At 44.0% G+C, this 21,650-nt stretch overlaps 1 protein-coding gene across 3 annotated transcripts in view; it reads right to left on the reverse strand.

Annotated features, from left to right (window-relative positions):
* LOC109874123 (gamma-aminobutyric acid receptor subunit alpha-3-like) overlaps positions 1 to 21,650 on the reverse strand; it is a 139,763-nt gene that overhangs the window by 89,524 nt on the left and 28,589 nt on the right. For all 3 annotated transcript variants that reach the window (XM_020465913.2, XM_020465914.2, XM_020465912.2), the window contains exon 2: positions 16,020 to 16,126. In XM_020465913.2, coding sequence (XP_020321502.1) covers positions 16,020 to 16,105 — 86 coding nt within the window. In that variant the 5' untranslated portion in view covers positions 16,106 to 16,126. The remainder of the gene's footprint in view (positions 1 to 16,019; positions 16,127 to 21,650) is intronic.

Consider the following 21,650-nt stretch of genomic DNA (forward strand, 5'->3'; position numbering starts at 1 on the left):
CCGGTGCGCCTCTTCGGCCCAGGGTATGCTGCGCCGGCTCTGCGCACCGTGTCTCCGGTGCTCTGTCACAGCCCAGTGCGTCCTGTTCCTGCGCTCCGCACGTGCCGGGCCAAAGTGGGCATTCAGCCAGGACGAGTGGTGCCACCTTTAAGCACCAGATCTCCAGCACTCCCCCACAGCCCGGTTTGACCTGTGCCTGCTCCATGGACCAGGCCTCCAGTATGTCTCCCCAGCCTGGTGAGTCCTGTGCCTGCTCCAAGAACCAGGCCTCCAGTAGGTCTCCCCAGCCTGGTGAGTCCTGTGCCTGTTCAACGGGCCAGTCCGGGGCCTGCAGTGAGGGTCCCCTCGCTGCAGTCCCCAGTCCGGGGCCTGCGGCGAGAGTCCCCAGTCCGGGGTCGGCAACGATCGTCCCCGCACCAGAGGCGCAACCAAAGTGGGGGGAGCCAGAGGCGGAGCGGGGTCTGCGTCCTGCACCAGAGCCGCCACCAAGATTGATGCCCACCCGGACCCTACCCTATAGTGTCAGTTTTGCGGCCGGAGTCCACACCTTTGGGGAGGAGGGGGTTATCAATGGCGGTTATGATATCGTCTAGGACCTTGAGCGTGGCTGAGTTGCATGACCAGCTCGGAAACCAGATTACATAGCGGAGAAGGTATGGTGGAATTCGAAATGGTAGGTGATCTGTTTGTTAACTTGGCTTTCGAGGACCTTGGAAAGGCAGGGTAGGATAGATGTAGGTCTGTAACAGTTTGGGTCTAGAGTGTCTACCCGTTCAAAGAGGGGGATGACCGCGGGCGCTTTTCAATCTTTAGGAATCTCAGACGATACAAAAGAGAGGTTCAACAGACTAGTAATAGGGGTTGCGACAATGGCGGCGAATCATTTTTGGAAGAGAGGGTTCAGATTATCTAGCCCAGCTGATTTGTAGGGATCCAGATTTTACAGCTCTTTCAGGACATCAGCTGTCTTGATTTGGGTGAAGGAGAAGCAAGGGGGGCTTGGGCCAGTTGCTGCGGGGGGTACAGAACTGTTGGGGGTTGGGGTAGCCAGGTGGAAATGCTTATTGAAATTCTCTATTATCGTGGATTTATCGGTGGTGACAGTGTTTCCTAGCCTCAGTGCAGTGGGCAGCTGAGAGGAGGTTCTCTTATTCTCCATGGACTTTACAGTGTCCCAAAACTTTTGGGAATTAGTGCTGCAGGATGCAAATTTCTGTTTGAAAAAGCTTGCCTTAGCTTTCCTAACTGACTGTGTATATCGGTTCCTGACTTCCCTGAAAAGTTGCATATCGCTGGCGACTATTCGAAGCTAGTGCAGTGCGCCACAGGAAGTTTTTGTGCTGGTCAAGGGCAGTCAAGTCTGAAGAGAACAAAGGGCTATATCTGTTCTTAATTCTAAAAAAAATGTGAAAGTGGCATGCTTATTTAAGATGGTGAAGAAGGTACTTTGAAGAACAACCAGGCTTTTCTACTGACGGGATGATGTCAATATCCTTCAAGGATACCCGGGCCAGGTCAATTAGAAAGGCCAGCTCGCAGAACTGTTTTAGGGAGCGTTTGACAGTGATGAGGGGTATTCATTTGACCGCGGACCCATAACATACAGAGGCAATGAGGCAGTGATCGCTGAGATACTGGTTGAAAACATCAGAGGTGTATTTAGAGGGCAAGTTAGTCAGGATGATATCTATGAGGGTGCCCATGTTTACGGATTTGGGGTTGTACCTGGTAGGTTCCTTCCAGTTCCCTACTGCCAATGACTGGAACGAATTGCAAAAATCACTGAAGTTGGAGACTTATATCTCCCTCACTAACTTTAAGCATCAGCTGTCAGAGCTGCTTACCGTTCGCTGCAGCTGTTCACAGCCCATCTGTAAATAGCCCATCCAACTACCTACCTCATCCCCATATTTTCTTCGGGTTTTCTGCTCTTTTTCACACCAGTATATCTACTTGCACATCCATCACTCCAGTGTTAATTGCTAAATTGTAATTACTTCGCCACTATGGCCTATTTATTGCCTTACCTCTTTACTTAATTTGCACACACAGTATACAGATTTTTCTATTGTATTATTGACGGTACGTTTGTTTATCCCATGTGTAACTCTGTGTTGTTTTAGTCGCACTGATTTGCATTATCGTGGCCAGGTCGCAGTATGCTTAAAACTCATAACACGCAAATTATTGTATTTTTCTTGTCTAAATTGAATACATAATTTAAACATTAACAGTGTACATTGGAAAAAGTATGTGAACAACTAGGCTAATGAATTCTCCAAAAGCTAATTGGAGTCAGAAGTCGGAGATGTTGGTTAGAGCTGCCTTGCCCTATAAAAACACTCACAAAATGTGAGTTTGCTATTCACACGAAGCATTGCCTGATGTGAACCATGCCTCGAACAAAAGATCTCATAAGACCTAAGACTAAGAATTGTTGATCTGGAAAGGGTTAAAAAAGTATCTCTAAAAGCCTTGATGTTCATCAGTCCACGGTAAAACAAATTGTCTATAAATTGAGAAAGTTCAGCACTGTTGCTACTCACACTGGGAGTGGCTGTCCTGCAAAGATGACTGCAAGAACACAGCGCAGAATGCTCAATGAGGTTAAGAAGAATCCTAGAGTGTCAGCTAAAGACTTACAGGAATCTCTCTAGAACATGCTAACATCTCTGTTGACGAGTCTAGGATAAGTAAAGCATTAAACAAGAATGGTGTTCATGGGAGAACACCACGGAAGAAGCCACTGCTGTCCAAAAAAACCATTGCTGCACTTCTGAAGTTTGCAAAAGTGCACCTGGATGTTCCACAGCGCTACTGGCAAAATATTCTGTGGACAGATGAAGCTACAGTTGAGTTGTTTGGAAGGAACACACAACACTATGTGTGGAGAAAAAAAGGCTCAGTACCCAAACATCAAAACCTCATCCCAATTGTAACGTATGGTGGAGGGAGCATCATGGTTTGGGGCTACTTTCCTGCCTCAGGGCCTGGACAGCTTGCTATCATCGACAGAAAAATGAATTCCCAAGACATTTTACAGGAGAATGTTAGGCTATCTGACCTAATTGAAGCTCACCAGAAGTTGGGTGATGCAACAAGACAACGACCCAAAACACAGAAGTAAATCAACAACAGAATGGCTTCAACAGAAGAAAATACGCCTTCTGGAGTAGCCCAGTAAGAGTCCTGAACTCAACCAGAGGTCATGCTGTGGAATGACCTCAAGAGAGCACTTCACACCAGACATCCCAAGAATATTGCTGAACTAAAATAGTTTTGTAAAGAGGAATGGTCCAAAATTCCTCCTGACCGTTGTGCAGATCTGATCCGCAACTACAGAAAACTCTTGGTTGAGGTTATTGCTGCCAAAGAAGGGTGAACCAGTTAGGTTCACATACTTTTCCCAAACTACACAGTGAATGTTTACACGGTGTGTTCAATAAAGACAGAAAAACATATAATTATTGGTGTGTTATTAGTTTAAGCAGACTGTGTATGTCTATTGTTGTGACCTAGATGAAGATCAGATCCCAAAAAATTTGACCAATTAATTTTTTATTTTACTAAGCAGGTCAGTTAAGAAAAAAATTGTATTTTCAATGACGGCCTAGGAACAGTGGGTTAACTGCCTTGTTCAGGGGCGGAACAACAGATTTTTACCTTGTCAGCTCAGGGATTCGATCTTGCAATCTTCGTGGTTACTAGTCCAACACTCTAACCACTAGACTACCTGGCACCTCATTATGCATAAATCCAGGTATTTCCAAAGGGTTCACATACTTTCTCTTGCCACTAAATATGGGTTGTATTTACAATGGTGTTTGTTCTTCACTGGTTGCCCTTTTCTTGTGGCAACAGGTCACAAATCTTGCTGCTATGATTGCACACTGGATTTGTTTTCTTTGTGGGTCTGTGTAATCTGAGGGAAATATGTCTCTCTAATATGGTCATACATTTGGCAGGAGGTTAGGAAGTGCAGCTCAGTTTCCACCTCATTTTGTGGGTAGTGTGCACATGTGTCTTCTCTTGAGAGCCAGTTCTGCCTACGGTGACCTTTCTCAATAGCAAGGCTATGCTCACTGTGTCTGTACATAGTGTCATGACTTTGCCCTCTTTGGGTATAGCAATCCCCATCCCCCTCTCCCTGCCTCCCCCTTGCCTCCTTCAACAAGGCTGCTGTGGTCAGAGAGAGGTCGTAAATTTCTGAAAAGACGCTGCCACATGGCCACATAGTATAAGAGGCAGAGTCAATTTTCATAGAGCACGAAGGAATTTCTTCCACTTCACAGAACTTGATGTACGAACAAATTTCATGTTCCGGAGAAAGATTAAAAGATCGGTGAAGAATCCACCTACGAACTGGTCCGTTTGTTACAACTTGGGGAAGCTCATGGGAGACGGTGTGGCCACATAACCATAACGCTGTTTAAGTAATCACCTCAGATATGAGGTTTACATCTAATTGTTGTATAAGATGAATGAGTGAGTATGATACTGTTTGTAAAATTGTGTAATATGATTTTGGACTGTTTAATGAAGGAAAATACAATTCCCTTTTGATTTGAACTAAATCAGAGGACCGCCCCTGAGCCCAGTTGGGGTCAGGCATCCTGGGACAGCCCCTTTTCTGCAATTCCGAATATTACCCAACTTTGAGAAATTATCACTAGACCATGTTTTTCTCCATTAGGAGAGGACGAAGGTTGTAGACCATTGCTGAAACTTTTAACCATACCACGTGGTTAACTTCTTGCGTCGAGCCATCCCGGATCCGGGATCGTGAATACAGCCTCAAGCTCATTACCATAACGCAACGTTAACTACTCATGAAAATCGCAAATGAAATGAAATTAATATGCTAGCTCTCAAGCTTAGCCTTTTGTTAACAACACTGTCATCTCAGATTTTCAAAATATGCTTCTCAACCATAGCAAAACAAGCATTTGTGTAACAGCTAGCGCAGCTAGCGTAGCATTTAGCGTTAGCATTAGCAGGCAACATTTTCACAAAAACCAGAAAATCATTCAAATAAAATCATTACCTTTGAAGAACTTCAGATGTTTTCAATGAGGAGACTCTCAGTTAGATAGCAAATGCTCAGTTTTTCCTGAAAGATTATTTGTTTAGGAGAAATCGCTCCGTTTGGTGCGTCACGTTTAGCTACGAAAAAAACCTGTATCCAGGAGTGTAATTATCCCCGCAGCTCATTAGCATAACACAACGTTAACTATTCATGAAAATCGCAAATGAAATGAAATTAATATGCTAGCTCTCAAGCTTAGCCTTTTGTTAACAACACTGTCATCTTAGATTTTCAAAATATGCTTCTCAACCATAGCAAAACAAGCATTTGTGTAACAGCTAGCGTAGCATTTAGCGTTAGCATTAGCAGGCAACATTTTCACAAAAAACTGAAAATCATTCAAATAAAATCATTACCTTTGAAGAACTTCAGATGTTTTCAATGAGGAGACTCTCAGTTAGATAGCAAATGCTCAGTTTTTCCGGAAAGATTATTTGTTTAGGAGAAATTGCTCCGTTTGGTGCGTCACGTTTGGCTACCAAAAAAAAACGAAAATTCAGTCTTCAAAACGCTGAACTTTTTTCCAAATTAACTCCATAATATCGACTGAAACATGGTAAACGTTGTTTAGAATCAAGCCTCAAGGTGTTTTTCACATATCTCTTCATGATATATCGTTCGTTGAAAGCCTCCTCTCTCCTCTCAATCACTGGATGACTGTGTGCAGCTTGTAGATTACGCACCAATTTAGACAAAGGACACCGGGCGGACCCCTGGTAAATGTAGTCTCTTATGGCCAATCTTCCAATGATATGCCTACAAATACGTCACAATGCTGCAGACACCTTGGAGAAACGATAGAAAGAGCAGGCTCACTCCCGGCGCATTCACAGCCATATAAGGAGACAATGGAAAACAGAGCTTCAAAAATTCTGCCCATTTCCTGGTTGAAGTTTCATCTTGGTTTCGCCTGTAGCATGAGTTCTGTGGCACTTACAGATAATATCTTTGCAGTTTTGGAAACCTTAGAGTGTTTTCTTTTCAAAGCTGCCAATTATATGCATAGTCGAGCATCTTTTCGTGACAAAATATTGCGCTTAAAACGGGCACGTTTTTTTATCCATAAATTAAAAGAGCGCCCCCTATATCCAAGAAGTTAAACTCTTAGACTATCGATACCGACAGAATAAGAACAAGTCTTTGATATTAATTACTAGTCTGCAGCTAGGAATTCGGTATCATTGAACGCAAAGAACGACAACTGCCAAAACATCCATTCTACAACAACATGAATGAATGTCGCTCTGAACTATCCCCTCTAACCAAGACAGAGAGAGAGAAGGACAAAACTCTTCAACAGAAACAAAATTTCAACAAAGATCCCGACGACACGATGAGCGTAAATATATATATTGATTGCAATTGTTCCCGAATGAGTGAGCGTTCATGTGCAAAGGATTAGCATTTCAATTATTATAATTATCAACTGTGTAGTGTCTCATCTCAGTTGACCCCCACTTCCCCTTTTGTCTAACAAGCCGCAATGCCGGTTTAGCCCACTAGGGCACATTCCCTTATCATTTCTTGTAACCTCATTTACCTTGTTTGTTTGTTTATGCATTTCTGTGAATTACTTAGTTAGTAATAAATAAATGATTTAAGACAATTGATGTATGTATGGATGACACATAGCCAAGACTGGATTCTGGCAGATAACCAACAATTTACATTTGGAATGAGACTAACGTGAGGTAAAGTAAATAATTAATTAATTCGAAGACTAATTGATCAGATAAAATATCTGAAAAGTTATTTAAGGAAATGATAACTTGTAATTTGAATATTTTTCCTTGGTGCCCTGACTTCCTAGTTAATTACAGTTACATGATTAATCAGTTGATCGCGTAATACTAATTACAGAGAATATTTGATAAAAACTATAAGTCTTCAATAAAGACACGACAATAGTCAAACCTTTTCTTAATTTTGGGTCAGTCACAGTGGTCAGGTATTCTGCCACTGTGCGCTCTCTGTTTAGGGCCAAATAGCCTTCTAGTTTGCTCAGTTTTTTTGTTAATTCTTTCCAATGTGTCAAGTAATTACCCCCTACTGCCACCCATCACCACCAAGGGCAACCCCTCCCTTAGCCAACCCCTCACACACCTCCTCAGCCGAGCCCCACCAAGGGCAACCCCCTCCCCCCAGCAACCCCCTCACACACCTCCTCAGCCGAGCCCACCACCCAGGGCAACCCCCTCCCTACCCAGCACAACCCCCTCACACACCTCCTCAGCTGAGCCCACCACTGACCTATAGATACTGGTATGCAGCATATCATAAGACATGCCTGCTAACATTTAGTGGCTTCACCAATATGACAGATTTATTTTGTTTGCCCTGTCTTTTCAGTGTCTTCCAGTTGTCTGTGCTCAGAGGAGATAAGGTGTCCAGGAGAGAAAGGGAACAAGTTGAACAATGGTTGCTAATGCAGCTTTGATTGACTCAGGGGACAGATGCTAAGTCTCAGCTCACTAATGATGAACAACATTTCTGTGCATTCTTCTTTTATCGACTTGAAGCTAATGAGGTCTTGATGAGTATTGGGCGCCCTCTTTTGAAGAGGACTCACTGCTCTGAAAACTCAGCTCAGACTTTTATTAGGAGTCCTTATGAAGCTCTGCTTGTGTTGCCTCTCTGGCCTTGCAGACAGATGAATATAACGGTCAACCACTGAATCTTAAAAAGTACTCAGAGTTTACAGTGTGAGTTTAAAGTCCTATAAAAAAGGGAGAGGGTGAGAAAGAAAAGGAAAGCGTCAGAAAATGAGTACAAATACAAAAGATCCAGAGAAACAGCGTAATATAAGATTATACTATTCCCTGCTCCATTCTGCTGGCGCATCACATCTACCAGGGAGCAGCGACTAAAACCATTTGTTTGCTTTCCCCTTTTCTCCTAAAACCAGCTACAGAATCAGATGCCATAGAAAACAGCTCTGCTAATTTCTATAAAGCTATCCAGGAAACTGGAACAAACAGCACGCTAAACAAGCAGCTTTATAAAACACAAACCAATGTGTTTATCTTGCCATTACCAAACTGACATGGGTCATGTCTGTGGGATGTTGTGAATGAGTCACAGGAACATAAAATCATGTCTCACTTATAGACGGCAAACATATGTGTCCCCCATCTGTCCAGACAGCGGTGGGGTCTAGTTGCCTACCCCTGTCATACACATACTCTGGGTGTTGGAGGCAGTTTTAATACATCTAGCTCTTCATACATCATGTTTAAGTGAACGAGCTAGTTAAAATTGCATGATCCAAAATAGACTTGGGGCGTAGACCAATAACTCTTTAGAATAAAACCTCAATTTGATTGATCAGATCAATCAGAATCTGATCACCCTGCCAAACGCAAGTAAATGTCACCTGCTAGAAGGCGCTCTTCAATCTTCCTCTGCATGTTTAATGGGAGCGTTCTCTAGCCTCAACACAGAGCAGATCTATTAAAGGTGGTTTAGTACCTGACGTATTGGCAGCTTGCACCCTAAAGTACACCATTGGCCAATATACGACTCAGAAACAGTGGACTGACCCAGTGTACTGACCCAGAAGCCCTTGGCTCAAACACAATCTAGAAATCCATGGTTTGTCTATTGGATCTGCCTGAGTGTTGAGCCAAACCAGAGCCCTCTCTGCCCAGAGCCCTCTCTGCCCTCCACAGTCTGGCCAGCAGTCAAACACATTGGCCCTTGACTCTGGGGCCTCTGAGGAACATGTAACCTCTCTCACTTAACATCTCCCACTTAATAACTGACAATATCCTCTGACCACAACCCCATTCCAGTAGCTCCCCACTCCCCAGAAGTGACAGGTTAAAATAGGGTTAGGGCCCAAGAGCTTGGATATGCCTCCAATTGACGATCCTAGTCAGGCCCTGGAAGGTGACTCAACAAAGTGAGAGGACCAGCGCCTGCCAAAGCAGACAACATACAGATGGTACAGCCATACTGTAGTCAGACAAGCATGGTGAAATAACACCCCAGGGAGGATTGAAAAGAAAATGTTGCACTCACAAATGACTCTGATCTACAGCAGAGTGTTTTGTTTGTTTTTGTCCCTCAAACATTAAAGTGAGATGTGTCCTTGGTTTAGTGCCTTTGACTAAATGAACATCTACTGAGCAGAGTATCAATTAACAATTGTACATAAGCATGCATAAAATAGTTTTTTTCTTCTGTTGGGATAATTATCACTAACGTATTACTAAGGCAGAATGTAACTCCGAAAGGACTTTTTTCATTTTCGTTTCATAATTATTTCAGTGAAACGTTCACCTTTTATGGAACGGCCCTGATTGTTAAGTGAACATTGTCTAACTGACTCACTTCCCAGAGAAATGTGTTCATGCTTTACTGAAGCGCTCTGTTCTACAGACACTTGGTATTGATGCTTCACTTATTTTCAGCTATTCCCTTGTGTTCAAGCCAATGAGGCATGTTGGCATACCAACAGACAAGGTGCTGCAGAATAATTGTCAAGCAGAGCATGCTCCAACAGACTGGGCTCATTGACTGGCTTTCAGATGGGAATCATATGTGAGTCCTGGTAGGATTTCAGCAGGGCTGTGTGGATCTGGAGGTGTGCTGGATCATACCAATAACTGTGCATTCCAACATAGGAGTTCACAGTGTATCACAAAACCAGAGTGGCTTCAACCAAACCACTGTGAAATTAGAGAAAACATACCACATAAGACTGAAAACATAATGTCACAAAATAGTGTCTATAGGAGAAAATAAAGTCAAATAATGTGCAATGTCTGTGAAATCATACTTGTCAGATTAAGGTAGGATCAATGACTAATGCAGCTCAATTTCATGGCAGTTTAATGGCATAGCCATTCTCTGCAGCACACAAAGTGTTGAATCAGCCATTGAGTTGACTCACGTTACTGTTCAGTAAGGAGATGGACATCCATCCCCAGTTGCTCTGGAGCAGGGTTGAGTTCTCTGTGTTCTCTGTGTTCACAGTGCAGCTGTGCAGACACACCCTCTGGGGGATCCATTGCGACTCTAATCTGATTCACAGATGCCTGCTGGGACTATTCACCAATTAGGAACTTTGAAGCTGACGGATCAATTACTCAATATATATCAACACAATGCCGCTGTTAGTTACCCCATCTGAAATTCTGGTAATTAGCCCAGAGATCAATAAACTGTGAGTAGGACGGAGAACTTGGGGAGATATGAGAGAATTTGCGATTGTTAAATCTCATGAATTAAATGTTCCCTGTGGATTATATGAGGGTGGTGCCTTGCTTTCTATTTTCTCCATTTCCATCTTAATGCTGAAAAAGAGAATCTCTGACAGGCAGCCAAGTCATCCAACCGCAGACAGAGAGGCTAACCAAGTGAATACATAACCCTGGCTCAGCCCTGTTACACATTAACCTTGACAATGCCACCGTATCGTTGACAGAATGGTCTCTGTCCACCAAATCACATCTCAAAGTGAGCCCTTCCATCCCGTGAATAATGCATGTGAGTTGGGGTGAGAAAGGGAGAGGAACCGGGGAACCTCAGAGGAGATGAATTCACAGGAATAGCTGGAGTGGACGTACAGCACCTTCCCCCTCATAGCCATTGATTAAGTGTCACTTTGTCCTGTGGAGTTGAAACAGATTCCAAACAAAACAGACAACAGAAAAGGGTCTGACTGTTCACACTCGTTAGCCTGTGATTGCGCTGCGGAGGGCGTGGATTGGAGGCGAGGTTGTAAGACAACAGGCTGCTCATTCATATGTAAAAGATGGATTGTTGTGAATAATAGTTTAATCAAGCCCTGCCTATCAGTGAGCGTGTGCAGTGAGGGATTGAGGGGATGCAGAGTGACAGAACCTAATATAGGGGATTTGTCTGTGACAACTTTATCCATTAGCAATGTCTCCTGCCTGCACTGTTGCCGATTTGGAGCCCGGCGATGGTATCAGTGGGCATCAGGGAGGCGGCAGGACTCAGGGAGAGACAGCTTTGCTGATGTGAAGAGATACTCTGGAGGTATAAGCACTCTGAAGTCTAAAAGGATTATTTACAAACTTGGTCATGGCTGGTACGCCTGTGCACTTACATTTTCCGTTCAGATCTACATTTCCAGAGACAGACACCACATCACAATAACCCATGGCCCTGCTCCCCTTCACTTCCTACCTAAAACGGAGGCAAAGCCTCACATACACCATGTGTTAATAAATAAAATTTTCTGAGTGAAGATTGCAGTGCAAGGACGCTGCTTACGTGCACTGTGCTGTCTTTCAAGTGATTGAGGACGTCTCGTTGGTATGCACCGAGAGGATGCTTTGACTTAATCCACCCCAGTCCCTCAGAAAATATTCATTTATATGCCCCTGGCCCGGAGTCAGGGTGGAAGTGTCTGCAGTTATTTAGACACATTTTAGGATGCATTCGAGGCTCCAATGGACTGCCAAAGCACTGAACAGGATAGCTTTGATCCTATAAAACACAAGGACATAGCCCATTAGAGAGAGAAACTGTAGATGGGAGAGGAGCAGAGTAGCGAGAGAACGACAGAGAGATGGGAGGGGAAGTGGGAGAGAGAGAGAGAGAGAGAGATGGGAGGGGAAGTGAGAGAGAGAGAGAGAGAGAGAGAGATGGGAGGGGAAGTGAGAGAGAGAGAGAGAGATGGGAGGGGGAAGTGAGAGAGAGAGAGAGAGAGAGAGAGAGAGAGATGGGAGGGGAAGTGAGAGAGAGAGAGAGAGAGAGAGAGAGGAGAGAGAGAAGGAGAGAGAGAGAGAGAGAGAGAGATGGGAGGGGAAGTGAGAGAGAGAGAGAGAGAGAGAGAGAGAGAGAGAGAGAGAGAGAGAGAGAGAGAGAGATGGGAGGGGAAGTGAGAGAGAGAGAGAGAGAGATGGGAGGGGAGGGAGGGAAAGTGAGAGAGAGAGAGAGAGAGAGAGAGAGAGAGAGAGAGAGAGAGAGAGAGAGAGAGAGAGAGAGAGAGAGATGGGAGGGGAAGTGAGAGTGAGAGAGAGAGAGAGAGAGATGGGAGGGGGATGTGAGAGAGAGAGAGAGAGAGAGAGAGAGAGAGAGAGAGAGAGAGAGAGAGAGAGAGAGAGAGAGAGAGAGAGATGGGAGGGGGAAGTGAGAGTGAGAGAGAGAGAGAGAGAGAGATGGGAGGGGGATGTGAGAGAGAGAGAGAGAGAGAGAGAGAGAGAGAGAGAGAGAGAGAGAGAGAGAGAGAGAGAGAGAGAGAGAGAGAGAGAGAGAGATGGGAGGGGAGGGGAGGGGAAGTGAGAGAAAGAGAGAGATGGGACGGAATGGGAAGTGGGAGAAACTAATAAATGCTGTTATTACTTCTTTCTCTGCCTTCTTGAGATGTCAGAACGAGTACACAGCATGCAGCACACTCTCGATTTACGCTTATTAATATCTGGTAACATATTATCCAATTTGAGAATGAAGGCGATGCCAGCTAAATAATGTTAAGCACATCTAATCTCAGCTAAGACATGCTTGAACATGTTTTTCTTTTTAACCAAGCAGGACTAACCTTAATGCCAGCTCTGAAGCTCTGCATGCCTCCACTCCTTTCCTCAAATCTTCCAGATCCACTTCCACATAACCGCATTAGGACGTAATAATAAATACCCAGGTTTATTGGTACGTCCCAGGGGAAGTCAAAATGAACCTTAGTTGAAGATAGAGGACGCAACAAAAGAGTGGGGTGATCAGAGAGGCAGGCTTAACAAAGGCCAGATAGACTATTTCACAGTTACACAGAGAGGGGCCTGTTCTGATACTGAGGGAGAGAAATGGGTTGTCGGAATAAACAGGACTTTAGGTTTGTCACTTAAGTCACCAAAAATGTATTTAGGACAACAAAGTGAGCAGAGCCATGAAACAAGCCATTCCACGGCCTCAATTTGTCTCTTTAAAATGCCTTGTTTATTCTGTTTGGGCTTGTTTTTATTTTTTTTAAATCATCTGAATTATTTACATAGCCAAGTAACAAGGAGAGGCACTACTTGTTATGCAGAGGTAGTAACTGAGCTACTGGAGTTTAGAACTGCAGTTCTGCAGTTTGGAACAATCCCCCATTATCAATGTTATTATCATTATCATCCTTATCCTCATCATCGTCCATTTTTTAGTTGTATGCTAATTGTATAGCTTTGTCATCAACATGAGATTCGTTTTCTTTTTCATGCACACAAAAATCAGCAATGCAAACAGGACTGGACTGCCAGAAAAACAAGGTTGCATATTACATTTTCCCAAGAGCAATTCAACCAAATAATGGAGAAGGAAATGATTGAATTTACTTGAAGGGTGTATATGAATGAGAAAAGGTATAGTGAGAAAGAGGGTCTGTTATGTCACATTAAATCAGATCCGGTCCATCTTTCTTTTTCACTCTATGCTGACACAGTACAAAATGAATCACTACTCCACTCCTCGTGAATATTTTGTGTGTGTGTGCCTATGGTGCCGAATTAGATTGCAACCTCGTTCCCCCTCAACACCCTCCTCAACTCCCCCATCTGATTCCCCGTGGGTGCGCTCTCAGTCCCTCTAGTGCAGGCCAGAGTGGAGAAAGAGAGATTTCAATCAATGCATTTCTGTGACAGATTACCCTGATTGTAGTATTAGCAAAAAGGCAGGCATCATGCGTCTGTGTGCCTGTGACCACACAACTGCACACACAACTATAAAACACATTCTAAGCATTATTTATGGACGGCAGGTAGCCTAGAGGTTAAGAACGTTAGGCCAATAATCAAAAGGGGACTGGTTCAAACCCCCAAGCTGACTAGGTGAAAAAAATTGAATGTGTCCTTGACCAAGGCACTTAATTAGGAAATTGCTCTTGTAAATTGCTCTGGATAAGAGCGTGTAAAGAATATAATGTTATCATGTGCTTTCATATAATATACTGTAAATGATATGCATAACAGGCATACTATCATGGATAACACAGAAATGGTGGAAAAGAGAAGACGATTGATCTTATAAAATGGTGTTGTAACGTCCTGAATTACCTGGTAATCCCATAATAACCTTTGATTGAAGTTATACAATTAATAATACAGTGTTTATAACAACATCTTGGCAAAGTTTTAGTTCCGAAGCTTGACAACTGTAAAGCTTTGTATGACTCATTTGACTCTCTTCAATGGATGGAGAGAAATCTCTCTGTAGCAAACTAATGGAATAGGTGGATAATGGGAGGTGACTAACAAATGAGTTGAGAGGGGTAGGTGTTAATTGATTGTTTAAGGGTCAGCGAGGGTAAGCAACAGTGTTCTAAAAAGGTTGGATAGGCTAGGGAGCCTTGCCCATGGTTTAAAATGGTCTTCAATGGATACACAAGGCTAGAGAATGCAGCACACTGTACTAGGGGAATGGGCTGGGGTAGGAATAATGCAGTAATCTTAGGCCTTGTCTATGGCTATGTCTTGGCAAGAACTTCCTGGATGTACACCTTCTGACAGTGCCGCGTGCTGCTAATAGGAATTGAAAGCTAACTGGCCCCATGGAAATGCAATCTAGGCTAAGCAATCTCTCGCCTTCCATCGGGTCTCCCCTCTGCTCTGTCGGCCGCCCAGCCTTCTCTCTAGTCTCCCGTCTGCTCTGTCGGCAGGCCAGCCTTCTCTCGTGTCTCCCCTCTGCTCTGTCGGCAGACCAGCCTTCTCTCGGGTCTCCCCTCTGCTCTGTCGGCAGACCAGCCTTCTCTCGTGACTCCCCTCTGCTCTGTCGGCAGACAAGCCTTCTCTCGGGTCTCCCCTCTGCTCTGTCGGCAGCCCAGCCTTCTCTCTGGTCTCCCGTCTGCTCTGTCGGCCGCCCAGCCTTCTCTCTAGTCTCCCGTCTGCTCTGTCGGCAGGCCAGCCTTCTCTCGTGTCTCCCCTCTGCTCTGTCGGCAGACCAGCCTTCTCTCGGGTCTCCCCTCTGCTCTGTCGGCAGACCAGCCTTCTCTCGTGTCTCCCCTCTGCTCTGTCGGCAGGCCAGCCTTCTCTCGTGTCTCCCCTCTGCTCTGTCGGCAGACCAGCCTTCTCTCGTGTCTCCCCTCTGCTCTGTCGGCAGACCAGCCTTCTCTCGGGTCTCCCCTCTGCTCTGTCGGCAGACCAGCCTTCTCTCGTGACTCCCCTCTGCTCTGTCGGCAGACCAGCCTTCTCTCGGGTCTCCCCTCTGCTCTGTCGGCAGACCAGCCCTCTCTCGTGTCTCCCCTCTGCTCTGTCGGCAGACCAGCCTTCTCTCGTGTCTCCCCTCTGCTCTGTCGGCAGACCAGCCTTCTCTCGGGTCCCCCCTCTGCTCTGTCGGCAGACCAGCCTTCTCTCGGGTCTCCCCTCTGCTCTGTCGGCAGACCAGCCTTCTCTCGTGTCTCCCCTCTGCTCTGTCGGCAGACCAGCCTTCTCTCGGGTCCCCCCTCTGCTCTGCTGGCAGACCAGCCTTCTCTCGGGTCTCCCCTCTACTCTGTCGGCAGACCAGCCTTCTCTCGTGTCTCCCCTCTGCTCTGTCGGCAGACCAGCCTTCTCTCGGGTCTCCCCTCTGCTCTGTCGGCAGACCAGCCCTCTCTCGGTTCTCCCCTCTGCTCTGTCAGCAGACCAGCCTTCTCTCGGGTCTCCCCTCTGCTCTGTCGGCAAGCTAGCCTTCCCTCGGGTCTCCCCTCTGCTCTGTCGGCAGGCCAGCCTCCCTTCCCTTCCTCCAGGTTTATTGAGCCTCGCTTTGCCACTAGAAATCCAATAGCTATTTACACTGGGTCACGTCTGCCTCCAAATGGTATTCTGTGGATCATAAAGCCTGGCTACAGTACAAGGGCCATATTAATGAATGTATTAGCTGCAACACATCCCCAGAGCTTCAAAATGGGGGACAGAAGAGAACGGGAGGGAGGAGGAGGTGGAGAAGAGCGAGTGGCTGGAAATGGAAGAGAGCTAGGGGAGAGAAGGGAGTGAACTATGAGTCATCCTACCCGGTTTGTGGAAAGGGGATGAGGAGCAGGAGGCAGATCCATATGCCCGACACGAATACTGCAAGTTTCTGGAGAGTGGCAGCCATATCAAACTATGGCCCAAAACCCTGCAGAAAAGAGAAAAGGACAGACAGATGTACATGTTAGTTAGGGCTGGGAATTGCCAAGGACCTCCAAGAGTGTGAAATGTTGTCATCAAGGCAAAGAGTGCCTACTTTGAAGAATCTCAAAAATAAAATATATTTTGATTTGTTTAACACTTTTTTGGTTACTACATGATTCCATATGTGTTATTTCATAGTTTTGATGCCTTCACTATTATTCTACAATGTAGAATATAGTAAAATAAAGAAAGATCCTGGAATGTGTACAGTAGGTGTCCAAACCTTTAACTGGTACTGTATATATACAGTACGTTCGGAAAGTATTCCGACCCCTTGACTTTTTCCAAATGTTGTTACATTACAGCCTTATTCTAAAATTGATTGAAAAAATAAATCCTCACCTATCTACACACAATACCCCATAATGACAAAGCAAAAACAGGTTTTTAGAAATGTTTGCAAATGTAAAAAAAGAAAAATACCTTATTTACATTATTCAGGCCCTTTGCTATAAGACTCGAAATAGAGCTCAGGTGCATCCTGCTTCTATCGATGATCCTTGAGATGTTTATACAACTTGATTGGAGTCCACCTGTTGTAATTCTAATGATTGGACATGATTTGGAAAGGCATACACCTGTATATATAAGGTCCCACAGTTGACAGTGCATGTCAGAGCAAAAACCAAGCCATGAGGTCGAAGGAATTGTCCATAGAGCTCCAAGACAGGATTTTTTTGAGGAAGAGATCTGGGGAAGGGTACCAAAAAAATTCTTCAGCATTGAAGGTCCCCAAGAACACAGTGGCCTCCATCATTCTTAAATGGAAAAAGTTTGGAACCACCTCTTCCTGGAGCTGGCCACCCGGCCAAACTGAGCAAACAGGGGAGATTGAAGAACCTTCCAGAAGGACAACCATCTGCAGCACTCCATCACTCAGGCCTTTATGGTAATATGGCCAGACGGAAGCCACTCCTCAGTAAAAGGCACATAACAGCCCACTTGGAGTTTGCCAAAAGGCACCTAAAGGACTTTCAGACCATGAGAAACAAGATTCTCTGGTCTGATGAAACCAAGATTGAACTCTTTGGCCTGAATGCCAAGTCTGAAGGAAACCTGGCACCATCCCTACGGTGAAGCATGGTGGTGGCAGCACCATGCTGTGGGGATGTTTTTCTGCGGCAGGGACTGGGAGTCTAGTCAGGATTAAGGGAAAGATTAACGGAGCAAAGTCCAGAGAGATCCTTGATGAAAACCTGCTCCAGAGTGCTCAGGGCCTCAGACTGGGACAAAGGTTTACCTTACAACAGGACAGCGAACCTAAGCACAAAGCCAAGACAACGCAGGAGTGGCTTCGGGACAAGTCTCTGAATGTCCTTGAGTGTCCCAGCCAGAGCCCGGACTTGAACCCGATTGAACATCTCTGGAGAAACCTGAAACTAGCTGTGCAGCGACGCTCCCCATCCAACCTGACAGAGCCTGGTAGCATCTGCAGAGAAGAGAAACTCCACAAATTCCGGTTGTGCCAAGCGTGTAGCGTCGTACCCAATAAGACTTGAGGCTGTAATCAATTTTATATTTCAAATGTTTTTATTTTATAAATTTGCTAAAATTAAAATTTAAAAAATGTGCTTTGTCATTATGGGTTAGATTGATGAGGGGGACAAAACGAGTTAATATATTTTAGAATAAGGCTGTAAAGTAACAAAATGTGGAAAAAGTCAAAGGGTCTGAATACTTTCCGAATGCACTGTATGTATGTATGTGTGTATGTATGTATGTATGTATGTATGTATGTATGTATGTATGTATGTATGTATGTATGTATGTATGTATGTATGTATGTATGTATGTATGTATGTATGTATGTATGTATGTATGTATGTATGTATGTATGTATGTATGTATGTATGTATGTATGTATGTATGTATGCATGTATGTATGTATGTATGTATGCATGTATGTATATAACAAATTGATACATGGAGTCAAAGTGTCAATATAATATTGTATAAAATAACATTGTGGCAAGTAGCCTAGCAGTTAGAGTATTGGGCCAGTAACTGAAAGGTTGTTAGTTCAAATCCCTGAGCCCACAAGGTGGAAGATCTGTCAATGTGCCCTTGAGCAAGGCACTTACCACCTTACTGCTCCAGGTTTGTCGTTGATAATGGCGGACCCTGGCCATAACCCCACTCTGTGTTAGGTAGTTGGGATATGCAAAAAATTTAAATTCCAATTCACACATTGGTATACTACACATTTGTACATGTGTGAATTAGGACAAACACTGTATAAGCACCCACTCAATCATCATCATCAACTGTATCGATGCTTTCCCCCCATCACTAATGTTAAGATGAATTAGCATCTCAAATCAATATGTATGTCTAGTCCTGGAAAGCAGAATGAAAACAGTTAGTGAAACACATAATTCACTGGCAGGTGTCCTGAGGGAACTGGATCTAAATTGACTTCCTGTTGCTCTGGCCTCATGACAAGCGTTGTCAGTCAGACAGACAGACAGATAGACAGACAGAGAGGCACATATTAATGGTTTGATGTTCTTCTATGGCCATGAAGACAGAGAGATACTGAGCCAAAATGCAAGGCTTTGAGTAGATATATACAGTATGAAACTACAGGTTATTAGTCATGGAAGCTTTGGGCCTTCCATACTGTATTGTATGTAGTAAATAAGTAATGTTAATGTCCCAACCCATGGGAAGTGACAAAGCTCTTCAAAATATTACAGGTGAATTAACCTGCCCAGGTGGGATTTAACCTTTGTAGTCACCTTCCTATACATGCTTGTTAATACTGTAGTACTGAGTCCTACTGAAAATGATGACAAACATAGCCTTTACTGTCAGCTCTGAGCAACTCAAGTTTTAGATGCAATGATGACAAAACTAATATGAATATTTTAGCATTTGGAGGAAAACCTGGACTCGCTAACAAAAGCAAATTATTTAAATTTCAGATGAAACAAGTCCAATTTGTTTCCTTGCTGCGCGAGCCAAAAGCAGTGAAGACGAGGGAATTTATTTGCTTTTCTGCCCAATATGCAGCAGCACAAAAGCCATGGAGCATAAATACTGAGTAATTCCTCTCACGCAGGCAGTGAAGCTCTGATTGGAGCTTCACCCAGGCAGCAGGCTGCAGCATTAGGGAGTCCCTGTGCTTTCCCCTTAAGAGGATACTTTGTAAAACTGCTGTTTCTTCAGAGACACACCAACGATATAGGGGCTTTGTATGGATTAATAATGGAATCACCCGCACATGAATACACTTCGAACAAACAAAGACTGTAGGGACGGAGGTACTGGCAACAAGACCAAAAAGCTAAACAAAAAAACTATTGCCCTTTAAGCCAAGCCTGGAGAATATATATGCCTTTTATTTGACGTAAAGAAAATTGTCACGAAACGCCACCATATAAATTTCACAACATAAATACTGCGTAGCTTACAGTGTAAATGTAGACAGGTGGACTTTTGTTGAAAACAGTGGTGGTGCGTGGGTAAAATCACAGGGGAAACCAAGCCAGTAAAACAGCCATATTACAACTTCCATTGTGATAATTGTGTTTGCTCTATAACCCATTCCTTCACACAATAAGGCCGTGACAACAAAAAGACACTCACAAAGCGGAGGAAAGAAATTCAACTACACATCTGTTTCATCACAAAACTGGAACACAACATCTGTCTGGTGAAGTCCCCAAAGCAAATATTGCACGTAAAAAAAAAACAGTCATGTGACATGCAGTATTGTCAAGCAAGTTACTGTTTCCGACAGTCTACTAAACAACTACTGATTTAGAAGGACGGTGTTACCCCAAGTCAACACAAAGACAACAGGAGCACTGCCTCGGCTATTCCAGCATGATTTCAACTTACGTGTAAACATCATCAAATCAACAAGGCTATATACAGCATATGCTTAGTTTAAAACACTGAAATCAAAATGAAAAACAAACACATTTTGTCCAATCAATGTTGCTAAAAATCATGTGGCTGTCCATGGTACTGATTTCTGTCTGTGTGTGTGTGTGTGTGTGTGTGTGTGCGTGTACGTGTGTGTGTGAGCAAGTAAAAAAAACAAAAAAAACATGTTGACTCACCCTACTTGTAAACTAGTTGAACGCCAATGCCATCCTCATCTCTTTCATGTTGGCAAAACAGTCTATGACTCTGTCATATAAGTACGCTTTTAGTTTATGTTTTCATAGGCTACCTAGTTAAAATGTTTGCTAGCCCAACTTCCTCGCATGGACAACAATGAACCAGCTAAGTTAGCTAACTAGTTAGCGTGAGCCTACTAGGCTACATACAGTTGAAGTCGGAAGTTTACATACACTTAGGTACCTTCAAACTCAGTGCCTCTTTGCTTGATATCATGGGAAAATCAAAATAAATCAGCCAAGACCTCAGAACAAAAATGGCAGAATGCCACAAGTCTGGTTCATCCTTGGGAGCAATTTCCAAACGCCTGAAGGTACCACGTTCATCTTTACAAATAATATAAACATATATCTTTGCAAGTATAAACACGATGGGACCGCACAGCCATCATACCGCTCAGGAAGGAGACACGTTCTGTCTCCTAGAGATGAACGTACTTTGGTGTGAAAAGTGCAAATCAATCCCAGAACAATAGCAAAGGACCTGTGAAGATGCTGGAGGAAACAGGTCCAAAAGTCTCTATATCCACAGTAAAACGAGTCTTATATCGACATAACCTGAAAGACCGCTCAGCAAGGAAGAAGCCACTGCTCCAAAACCGCTATAAAAAAGCCAGACTACGGTTTGCAACTGCACATGGGGACAAAGATCATACTTTTTGGAGAAATGTCCTCTGGTCTGATGAAACAAAAATAGAATTGTTTGGCCATAATGACCACGTTATGTTTGGAAGGAAAAGGGGGAGGCTTGTAAGCCGTAGAACACCATCCCAACTGTGAAGCACGTGGGTGGCAGCATCATGTTGTGGGGGTGCTTTGCTGCAGCAGGGACTGGTGCACTTCACAAAATAGATGGCATCATGAGGATGGGAAATTATGTGCATATTTTGAAGCAACATCTCAAGACATCAGTCAGGAAGTTAAAGCTTAGTCGCAAATGGGTCTTCCAAATGGACAATGACCCCAAGCATACTTCCAAGTTGTGGCAACAACGTCAAGGTATTGGAGTGGCCATCACAAAGCCCTGACCTCAATCCTATAGAAAAGTTGTGGGCAGAACTGAAAAAGTGTGTGCGAGCAAGGAGGGACAACAAACCTGACTCAGTTACACCAGCTCTGTGATGAGGAATGGGCCAAAATTCACCCAACTTATTGTGGGAAGCTTGTGGAAGACTACCTGAAACGTTTGACCCAAGTTAAACAATTTAAAGGCAATGCTACCAAATACTAATTGAGTGTATGTAAACTTCTGAGACACTAGGAATGTGATTAAATAAATAAAAGCTGAAATAAATCATTATCTCTACTATTATTCTGACATTTCACATTCTTAAAATAAAG

This window comes from Oncorhynchus kisutch, linkage group LG29 (genome assembly GCF_002021735.2).
Source record: "Oncorhynchus kisutch isolate 150728-3 linkage group LG29, Okis_V2, whole genome shotgun sequence".
Classification (NCBI taxonomy): domain Eukaryota; kingdom Metazoa; phylum Chordata; class Actinopteri; order Salmoniformes; family Salmonidae; genus Oncorhynchus; species Oncorhynchus kisutch.